This window comes from Xyrauchen texanus, chromosome 22, assembly GCF_025860055.1.
Source record: "Xyrauchen texanus isolate HMW12.3.18 chromosome 22, RBS_HiC_50CHRs, whole genome shotgun sequence".
Lineage (NCBI taxonomy): Eukaryota > Metazoa > Chordata > Actinopteri > Cypriniformes > Catostomidae > Xyrauchen > Xyrauchen texanus.
The window spans coordinates 2,647,656-2,659,728 of record NC_068297.1 but is presented as its reverse complement, the minus strand read 5'-3'; the positions used below and the strand labels follow the sequence as shown (position 1 = coordinate 2,659,728).

The 12,073-nt window shown below is 35.2% G+C and overlaps 1 protein-coding gene across 1 annotated transcript in view; it reads right to left on the bottom strand.

Annotated features, from left to right (window-relative positions):
- Positions 1-7,528: 7,528 nt before the first annotated feature.
- LOC127662439 (cell division cycle 5-like protein) overlaps positions 7,529-12,073 on the bottom strand; it is an 82,239-nt gene continuing 77,694 nt past the window's right edge. Inside the window, 1 exon segment of the mRNA XM_052153609.1 lies at positions 7,529-9,334. Within this exon segment, the coding sequence (XP_052009569.1) occupies positions 9,230-9,334 (105 nt within the window). The 3' untranslated portion in view covers positions 7,529-9,229.

The following is a 12,073-nucleotide window of genomic DNA, read 5'->3' as shown; positions in this document are numbered from 1 at the left end:
GGTACATGTCTAAAAACATGGTATTAATATGGTATTAACATGGTAGTACAATGACATCACCATTGTGCATGTCTAAAATAACATGGTATTACCATGTTACATGTCTGAAAACATGGTAAAAACATGTTATAACCATGATACATGCTGGAAAACATGGTACAAATATCTAGAAACGGTAGAAACATGGTATTATCATGGTACATTTCTTAAAAACATGGTAAAAACATGTTATAACCATGATACATGCTGGAAAACATGGTAAAAATATCTAGAAACGGTAGAAACATGGTATGGTACATTTCTTAAAAACATGGTAAAAAACATATTACTATTGTTTTTGTTGGAAAACATGGTAGAAAAATATCTAGAAACATGGTATAAACATGGTAAAAACATGGTATTGCCATGGTACAGGTCTAAAAACATGGTAAAAATGTGGTATTAATATGGTATTAACATGATAGTACAATGACATCACCATTGTGCATGTCTAAAATAACATGGTATTACCATTGTACATGTTGGAAAACATGGTATATGTCTGAAACCATAGTAAAAACATGTTATAACCATGATACATGCCAGAAAAAAAAAAATGGTAGAAACATGGTATTACCATGGTACATTTCTTAAACACGGTAAAACATATTACCATTGTATGTCTAAAAACATGGTAGAAACATGGTATTGCCATGGTACATGGTAAAAAACATGGTATTAATATTGTACTTCTACAAACATGGTAAAACATGGTATTAACATGGTAGTACAATGGCAAACGTCTGGTATCATATTACCATAGTACAGTACATTTGAGTATCAAGATTGTGCGTGTGTGTGAGAGTTTGTGTGTGAGTTTGTTTTTGAGGGATCGAAAGTGTCACCATATTTCCGTTGTAAACCTTACATTGAAATACATTTTGGATATTATAGACATGTACTTAATGATGTACTTAACCAATGTCTTTGTTTTAACTGGTTTTGTTGTGGTAGCCTGTAGTGCTCTTTGAAATAACTTAAATAATTTGGCGAAGTGATATGGAACCGTTATGCGATCAAGACCTGGAACTACTTCATAGCCGTGCGTTTACTGAAAAATAATTGAACAACTTAGAACGTCCGTCAACCAATCAGAATCAAGCATTCAACAGACCTGTGGTATAATTAGATTTACAGTATATTGCATGGTAGTCTGAGGTTCTTCAAAGAATACCATAGTATTATCATGGAACATGTAAAAACGCATTAACTAGGGAACCATGTCCAAAAAACATTTGACATTTTGTAATTAATGTTGTATTTGTATTTACAGTACGGCCGTGGCCCAAAGTATTTCAGTGACATAAATTTTGTGTTTTCTGCTTCAGTATTTGTTGATTATTTTTTCACATGTTGCTATGGTATACTGAAAAACAATGATAAACATTTCATGAGTTTTTAAGGCTTTTATTGGCAAAAACATTCAATATATGCAAAGAGTCAATATTTACAGCGTTGACCCTTGTTCTTCATAACCTCTGCAATTCGCTCTGGCATGCCGGATATCAGCCAATTCCTGACTGATGGGGATCCATTCTTGCTTTATTAGTGCTCGGAGTTGATCACAATTTGTGGGCTTCTGCTTGTCCCCTCGACGAGGATTGAGGATTGACCACAGGCTCTCTATGGGATTAAGATCCGGGGAGTTGCCTGGTCACGGATCCCAAATTTCAATGTAATGATCTCCGAGCCACTTCATTTTCACTCTTCCCTTGTGACATGGTGCTCCATCATGCTGGAAAATGCACGGATCATCACCAAATTGCTCCTGGATCGTTGGGAGAAGTTTTGTTACCATTCTTTATTCATGGCAGTGTTTTTGTGCAGGATTGTGAGCGAGCCCACTCCCTGTGATGAAAAGCAACCCGACACATGGATGGTCTCAGGATGCTTCACTGTTGGCACGACACAGGACTCATGGTAGCTTTCACCTTTTCTTCTCCGGACTATCAATTATCCAGATGTCCCAAACAGTCGGAAGGGGGCTTCATCAGAGAAAATAACTTTGCACCAGTTTTCTGCTGTCCAATCCTTGTACTTCCTGCAGAATCCGTGCATTTTTGGGGCAGTGGTGGCTCAGTGGTTGAGGCTCAGGTTACTGACCAGAAGGTCAAGGGTTCAAGCCCCAGCTCCGGGCAGTTGCCTGGCCACGGATCCAAAACACCCAGCACCACCACGATGCCACTGTTGAGCCCTTGAGTAAGGCACTTAACTCTAGGTTGCTCCGGGGGGATTGTCCCTGTAATAAGTGCACTGTAAGTCGCTTTGGATAAAAGCGTCTGCCAAATGCATAAATGTAAAATGTAAATGTCTGTCCATGATGTTTTTCTAGGAGATAAGTGGCTTCTTTGCTGCCCTTCTTGACACCAGGCCATTGTCCAAAAGTCTTTCCCTCACTGTGCATGCAGATGCACTCACACCAACCTGCTGCCAATATTGTCAAGCTCTGCACTGGTGGTGACTCGATTCTGTAGCTGACTCAGGAGGAGATGGTCCTGGTGCTTGCTGGACACTCTGGGACGTCCTGAAGCCTGCTTTACTTTGATTGGTTGATCATCTCTCCTTGAAGTTCTTGATGATCCGGTAAATGGTTCTTTCAGGTGCAATATTCTTTGCACCAATTTCCTTGCATGTGAGGCCATTTTGAGGCAAATCGATGATGGCTGCACATCTTTCTTTAGAGGTAACCGTCGCTAACAAGAACTCAATGATTGGAAGCACTTCTTCCCTCCTTTTATAGCAATCAGTCTGCTTTAATAATCCAATCAGAATGAGTGATGTCACCTGACTAGTACTCACTCACACTTTCCCAGGTGCTGCTGATATGATTAGTGAACTGATGTTAGCTGGTCATTTTTGTGCCAGTGCCAAAAAACAGTGAGATTTGGGGGGTTTTGGCCAATGAAGCTTTTTGCAATTTTTTAAAATGCATCTGATCACTCTGCCCAATAATCTAGAAACAATGTGAATCAACACCACAACAACTGAAGCAGTTAACATGAAACTAACTTCCTTACAGTCACAGTACAGTCATACCGACATCATTAAAAACATCTTTTATAGATCCACATGACTCCGTTTGCAATTACTGATGCTCAGATATGATTCCAGTGGATGGGTTTGAATTCAACAAACATTTTCATCCCATTCAGTTTAAGTGCAAATAAAATGGAAGTTCAAGTGTTTGATTTGTTACTGGATCTTTCCTCCCTCGGGGGTGAGTGTGAAGAACAGGCCTGTAAGACCTCCCGTTGCCCTCGCCTTCATAACGGCCACAGAGTCACACATTTAAACAGTTCCAGAAGAGACAATCTGAGGACACAAGAGAAACTCTCAGATCTTGCTTGATGTGAAAGTCCAAACGACGTGTTGTTGGGACGGCTTTTCAATGTAGCTGTAGACAGTCTTTTTACATTTTGACTTGGAGGACAATATGTCTATTTATGATGTACCGCAGGACATTTCACTATAAATTGTCATTAAGATTTGATTTCAGTGTGTCCTTAACTTTAAAGTCGGTTCCATTAAGGACATCGTGACAGACAATAGGGAGCTACACTCTCTTAAAAGAGAGAAGTCAAACAAAAAACACTGTAGGTGTACATAACATTAAAGCAAACAAACACGGGCTATTAAAAACTATGAAATATTAGCTTGCAATTTATTGAATACATTAATACCAGTGTTAGGGAGTAACTAAAACTTGAACACTATATATATATATATACACACACATAGCTGCAAATGCCTAACCATCCTCTTTATCTCACTCATTTCTATAGGAAGTCCAGACATGAACAATTTAACCACCTTTAGCCTCCTTGTTAGCGCACCCGCCTCCCATGCCGGAGACCTAGGTTTGAGTCCCGTATGCAGCGGGTAGAACAAGAGTGTCACATATATGTATATATGTATTTATATATATATATATATATATATGTGTGTGTGTGTGTGTGTGTATATATAGATATATATATGTACACTCACCTAAAGGATTATTAGGAACACCTGTTCAATTTCTCATTAATGCAATTATCTAATCAACCAATCACATGGCAGTTGCTTCAATGCATTTAGGGGTGTGGTCCTGGTCAAGACAATCTCCTGAACTCCAAACTGAATGTCAGAATGGGAAAGAAAGGTGATTTAAGCAATTTTGAGCCCATATGGCATGGTTGTTGGTGCCAGACGGGCCGGTCTGAGTATTTCACAATCTGCTCAGTTACTGGGATTTTCACGCACAACCATTTCTAGGGTTTACAAAGAATGGTGTGAAAAGGAAAAACATCCAGTATGCGGCAGTCCTGTGGGCTGAAAATGCCTTGTTGATGCTAGAGGTCAGAGGAGAATGGGCCGACTGATTCAAGCTGATAGAAGAGCAACTTTGCCTGAAATAACCACTCGTTACAACCGAGGTATGCAGCAAAGCATTTGTGAAGCCACAACACGCACAACCTTGAGGCGGATGGGCTACAACAGCAGAAGACCCCACCGGGTACCACTCATCTCCACTACAAATAGGAAAAAGAGGCTACAATTTGCAAGAGCTCACCAAAATTGGACAGTTGAAGACTGGAAAAATGTTGCCTGGTCTGATGAGTCTCGATTTCTGTTGAGACATTCAGATGGTAGAGTCAGAATTTGGCGTAAACAGAATAAGAACATGGATCCATCATGCCTTGTTACCACTGTGCAGGCTGGTGGTGGTGGTGTAATGGTGTGGGGATGTTTTCTTGGCCCACTTTAGGCCCCTTAGTGCCAATTGGGCATCGTTTAAATGCCACGGCCTACCTGAGCATTGTTTCTGACCATGTCCATCCCTTTATGGCCACCATGTACCCATCCTCTGATGGCTACTTCCAGCAGGATAATGCACCATGTCACAAAGCTCGAATCATTTCAAATTGGTTTCTTGAACATGACAATGAGTTCACTGTACTAAAATGGCCCCCACATTCACCAGATCTCAACCCAATAGAGCATCTTTGGGATGTGGTGGAACGGAGCTGCGTGCCCTGGATGTGCATCCCACAAATCTCCATCAACTGCAAGATGCTATCCTATCAATATGGGCCAACATTTCTAAAGAATGCTTTCAGCACCTTGTTGAATCAATGCCACATAGAATTAAGGCAGTTCTGAAGGTGAAAGGGGGTCAAACACAGTATTAGTATGGTGTTCCTAATAATCCTTTAGGTGAGTGTATAGCTGCAAATGCCTAACCATCCTCTTTATCTCACTCGTTTCTTTAGCCTCCTTGTTAGAGCTCCCATGCCGGAGACCAAGGTTCAATTTCCGTACAGAGCGGGTAGAACAAGAGCGTCACACATATATATATATATATATGTGTGTGTGTATTTATATATATATATACACGTGTGTGTGTGTGTGTGTGTGTGTGTGTGTGTATATATATTATGTATATATATATATATATATATATATATATATATATAAATGGGTTGCTGATGCAACGGTAAACTGCCAGTAGGAGTTGAAGCCAACGGAAGTGTTCGAGCAGCCATCATGGTATGCCGAAACTAACATAGAGCATCAGTGACTGACAGGAGAGTTGCATTTCATCTTCTAGTGACAATCATTTTAAATGTTTAATTTGCTCGTTATGGCTAATTCATACAAGCTCATTTCACCGAACCACATTATAGCGACCACAAGGAGGTTACCCCATGTGACTCTACCCTCCCTAGCAACCGGACCAGTTTGGTTGCATGAGAGATGTCAGTGTATTCGCCTGCTCCGTTCCATCAGTGCAGCACAATGATTAACAATGAAGTGGCAAAACTGTCCAGAAGTTGTAATGTAAGTCATATCTGCTTGTTTAGGGTGACAATACATCCTTACCCCCGAAACGGACTTCTACACTACTACTTCGGGTTTTCTACATCGCCTTCTATGCCTGGGATTTGCTTGTATTCATTTTTAAGTGCTCTCTGCAGTCATACTAATGTTTACTCGCTGAAATTAGATGATTTCCTAATAAGTCAATAGGGACATTGGAACGTTTGGGAATAGCAATATGAAGGTGCAGTGGCTTCGCTGTTATGACGTCATGAGCAATCCAGTTATATATATATATATATATATATATATATACACCAGTGGGGTTACCCGTTAACGCTTATGGAGTGCTGGGCAGTCCAGTTAATTTTAGTGAATCGATTTCGTTCGAGGGATTCATGTAAATGAATCAGTTCAAGTAAACGACTCATCAATTCGCTTGAACCCTTGCACAGAAATGTCAGTGGCTTTGGAATAACATACTAGCATACTGCTATATATAGGGTAGTTATTTATCCGTTTTTGACAGTTTTTTTATTTATTTTTTGTCCAAGCTTCTCAGGCTTCAATTTAGATTTAAAATCTACATGAATACTGATGCCTTTCTCCAAGAAAATTATTCAAGAACTCGCAAAACCACTCATTTGAAATTTATAGAGACACTATAATTGTCAGCTTCTTTATTGCCAGTTGCGGCTGCCCAAATATTTAAAGAGCTTTCAAGAGCTGAAGTCGCCAAGTGTAATTTACACACATTGCAGGGGGTTTTCAGCATGTCAGTAGAGGAACTCGCCATTTACTGCTGCCAGTGACCTCCTAGTTTTTCTTAATGTCTGTCTGATTCCATGCAGTCGTCATGTATGAACAAATAAGACAGGATGCCCAAGAGGTCATCAAGTTAGCTTTGTTTAGTTTTTTTGCACTCTGAATCATGCTCACAACTGATTACGAAACGCAATATGCCGCAAGGAGCGCTATAGCATCATTATGTTTATATCTGAATGATACGTATCGGAATGATACTGGAATGTTGTAATGGGTCAGTTAACTCTATCTTTTTTTGGGGTGGGGGGAGGGGGATTTTCTCCCTTTTCTCCCAATTTGGAAAGCCCAAATCCCAATGTGCTTTTAAGTCCTCGTGGTTGCTTAGTGACTCGCCTCAATCCGGGTGACGGAGGACGAATCCCAGCTGCCTCCGCGTCGGAGACCGTCAACCTGCACATCTTATCACATGGCTTTTTGAGCGCGTTGCCACAGAGATATAGCGCATGTGGAGGCTTCACGCATCCACCCTCAACTCACCACGCGCCCCAGCGAGAACGAACCACATTATAGCGACCACGAGGAGGTTACCCCATGTGACTCTACCCTCCTTAGCAACCGGACCAATTTGGTTGCTTAGGAGACCAGGCTGGAGTCACTCAACACGCCTTGGGATTCGAACTAGTGAAACGCCACGCAGGCCCTTTTCAAACAACCTTTGGCAACACCCCTTAGACTCATCACGCCCTGTCGCACTCTCTGATTACTTATGAACAAATTGGCAATACTAAAACGGTATTGCCGTTTAACGTCGTACGACCAAGACCGCTATGACATAACACAGGGTTGAAAGGGTTACTTTTGAAATGTATTCCACTACAGATTACATGCTGTAAAATGTAGTTTGTAACGTATTCTAAATACTTTGGATTACTTCTTCAGCACTGGTAAATTTTTTCAATCGTTTTACTCCATTCTGTGTCTTTAAACAAGTCTTTAAGTTTTGGCTTTAACATCTGAAGACGAAGCTACATTTATTTTCCTCTGTACAAGTCTGCCATGGTTGTTCATATTCTCCCGGCTGAATGGCTAGTTCATTTAGGCATGCACCAAACTCACATTATAGGCTGCGCTAGAAAGGGATGGGTGGAGCTGAGCGGGCTGCTCAAAATATTAACATCAATGTTTTGATGGTGACGGGAGGCTCAGTGTTTATACACCAATCAGCTACAACATTAAAACCACCTGCCTAATATTGTGTAGGTCCCCCTTGTGTCAACAAAACAGCACCAACCCACATCTCAGAACAGCATTCAAAGATGATATTCTTCTCAGATTCTTCCCAGAAGAATCCCCGTCTGGCACCAACAATGTGATTATCTAATCAGCCAATCGTGTGGCAGCAGTGCATAAAATCATGCAGATACAGGTCAGGAGCTTCAGTTAATGTTCACATCAACCATCAGAATGGGGAAAATAATTGATCTCAGTGATTTGGACCATGGTATGATTGTTGGTGCCAGACGGGCCGGTTTGAGTATTTCTGTAACTGCTGATATGAACCGCGTTCAACTCACGCAGCCGAAGAGAGTTGTGAAAATTAGATGCAATCTAGTAGCTTTATACAGTGCATGCCTTTGAAGACATTGTAAGTCTATTCCATTACACTCAACATAAATATTGCGTTACTCTAAGGTCTTTAAATCCCCTTGAAGGAATGTTCAGAATGCGCCCATATTTGGGTTGCATTATGAATTGCATTCAGACACAATTCAGAACGCAACTACATGTAATCGAATGTGCATAGCTGTGCTTGAGTTCACTTAAGTGTTTCAGGTCTTTTGGGGATTGAACTAGCAAACAGGTTACTAGCATTCATCACTAACACCTCCAGGTTCATCTGTGTGTATTTTGTCTATAATGCTGAAATGTAAGGGGATTTCTCAGCAACCTGTAGGTGATCAGAAGTGCTGTTTTACTCTGAATACCCAATTGCCACAACCAACTTCAAACATCTAAAAATAATACAGAGAACATAAACGCCAGCACATTTGCTCCAGCTATAATGTGGTTTGTAGAAGTAAAGATTGTTGAAAATATGAATATTGCACTGAACCAGTAAAACAATACTCTGCTTTCTACTTTGCTCAACATTTATTAAAAATGTATGAAAAACAATGGCATTCAGACAATACTTGGAGACATTTGATAGCATCGTGTCGTTTCCAGGAAGACCTGTTTTTAATCACAACTCAAATGTAACAGTTTAAACAAGCGTTCCACTGTATCTGACTTTACACAATGCCACACATCTACTCAAATCAACTATTCTCCTGACGCCATTATTAATACCTGAAATGGCACAAGATGTTATCCTCTGCAGAAACCTAAACACTGCAAAACAGATGATATTTACATGAGGTTTTACCTCAATAAAGCACAGATATGTGAAATTAGACATCCCTGTGGTCCTTATGAAACTCATCAACATGAAGCAGTTCATCAGAGCTGCAAGTATTCACACAGTAAAGTTGTACTGAAAGACTAGATTTGTTTTGTCAAGGAAAAGCACAGACAACTATTGTACTGACTACAGGAAATGCAAATATGTTTTTGATGAACGTTTCGTTTAAAACTTCGGTGAAAGTGTTTGTTTGTCCAGTAGCAGGTCTGCAAATCTCTGCTGGAGCTCCTTCTCTCTGTCCTGTTGTCTCTGAACGTCCTCTCTCAGTGCCTGGATATTAAACACAAATATCAATAATGCATGGGTTCCGGAAGAACAATTACATACATTTTCTCAAACAGAAATATATTTTTTTACATTAAATGTTTATGTATTTTCTAAAACGTTTATGCATTTTCTCCATAAATAAATATTTTTTTACTATAAATGTTTATGCATTTTCTCTATAAATATGTATTTACTATAAACGTTTATGCATTTTCTCTATAAATATTTTTTTAACGTATTTTCTCTATTATTAAATATGTATTTTCTAAAACGTTTATGCATTTTCTCCATAAATAAATATTTTTTTACTATAAATGTTTATGCATTTTCTCTATAAATATTTTTTTTTTACTATAAACGTTTATGCATTTTCTCTATAAATAAATATGTATTTACTATAAATGTTTATGCATTTTCTCTATAAATAAATATTGTTTTACTGTAAATATTTATGCATTTTCTCTATAAATAAATATGTATTTACTATAAACGTTAATGCATTTTCTCTATAAATATTTTTTTTACTATAAACGTTTATGCATTTTCTCTATAAATAAATATGTATTTACTATAAACGTTTATGCATTTTCTCTATAAATATTTTTTTTTTTTACTATAAACGTTTATGCATTTTCTCTATAAATAAATATGTATTTACTATAAATGTTTATGCATTTTCTCTATAAATAAATATTGTTTTACTGTAAATATTTATGCATTTTCTCTATAAATAAATATGTATTTACTATAAACGTTAATGCATTTTCTCTATAAATATTTTTTTTTACTATAAACGTTTATGCATTTTCTCTATAAATATTTTTTTTTACTATAAACGTTTATGCATTTTCTCTATAAATAAATATGTATTTACTATAAACGTCTATGCATTTTCTCTATAAATAAATATGTATTTACTATAAACGTCTATGCATTTTCTCTATAAATAAATATGTATTTACTATAAACGTTTATGCATTTTCTCTATAAATATTTTTTTTTTTACTATAAACGTTTATGCATTTTCTCTATAAATAAATATGTATTTACTATAAATGTTTATGCATTTTCTCTATAAATAAATATTGTTTTACTGTAAATATTTATGCATTTTCTCTATAAATAAATATGTATTTACTATAAACGTTAATGCATTTTCTCTATAAATATTTTTTTTTACTATAAACGTTTATGCATTTTCTCTATAAATATTTTTTTTACTATAAACGTTTATGCATTTTCTCTATAAATAAATATGTATTTACTATAAACGTCTATGCATTTTCTCTATAAATAAATATGTATTTACTATAAACGTCTATGCATTTTCTCTATAAATAAATATGTATTTACTATAAATGTTTATGCATTTTCTCTATAAATATTTTTTTTTACTATAAACGTTTATGCATTTTCTCTATAAATATTTTTTTTTTACTATAAACGTTTATGCATTTTCTCTATAAATAAATATTGTTTTACTGTAAACGTTTATGCATTTTCTCTATAAATAAATATTTTTTTACTATAAATGTTTATGCATTTTCTCTATTATTAAATATGTATTTACTATAAATGTTTATGCATTTTCTCTATAAATAAATATTTTTTTTTACATTAAATGTTTATGCATTTTCTCTATTATTAAATATGTATTTACTATAAACGTTAATGCATTTTCTCCATAAATATTTTTTTACATTAAATGTTTATGCATTTTCTCTATAAATAAATATGTATTTACTATAAACGTTTATGCATTTTCTCTATAAATAAATATTTTTTTTTACATTAAATGTTTATGCATTTTCTCTATTATTAAATATGTATTTACTATAAACGTTAATGCATTTTCTCCATAAATAAATATTTTTTTACATTAAATGTTTATGCATTTTCTCTATAAATAAATATGTATTTACTATAAACGCTTATGCATTTTCTCTATAAATAAATATTTTTTTACATTAAATGTTTATGCATTTTCTCTATTATTAAATATGTATTTACTATAAACGTTTATGCATTTTCTCTATAAATAAATATTTTTTTTTACATTAAATGTTTATGCATTTTCTCTATTATTAAATAAGTATTTACTATAAACGTTTATGCATTTTCTCTATAAATAAATATTTTTTTTTACATTAAATGTTTATGCATTTTCTCTATTATTAAATATGTATTTACTATAAATGTTTATGCATTTTCTCCATAAATAAATATTTTTTTTACATTAAATGTTTATGTATTTTCTCTATAAATAAATATTTTTTTACATTAAATATTTATGTATTTTCTCTATAAATATATATTTTTTTTACATTAAATGTTTATGTATTTTCTCTATTATTACATATGTATTTACTATAAACGTTTATGCATTTTCTCTATAAATAAATATGTATTTACTATAAACGTTTATGCATTTTCTCTATAAATAAATATTTTTTTACTATAAACGTTTATGCATTTTCTCTATAAATAAATATGTATTTACTATAAACGTTTATGCATTTTCTCTATAAATAAATATTTTTTTACTATAAACGTTTATGCATTTTCTCTATAAATAAATATGTATTTACTATAAACGTTTATGCATTTTCTCTATAAATAAATATGTATTTACTATAAACGTTTATGCATTTTCTCTATAAATCTATATTTTTTTACTATAAACGTTTATGCATTTTCTCCATAAATAAATATTTTTTTTACATTAAATGTTTATGTATTTTC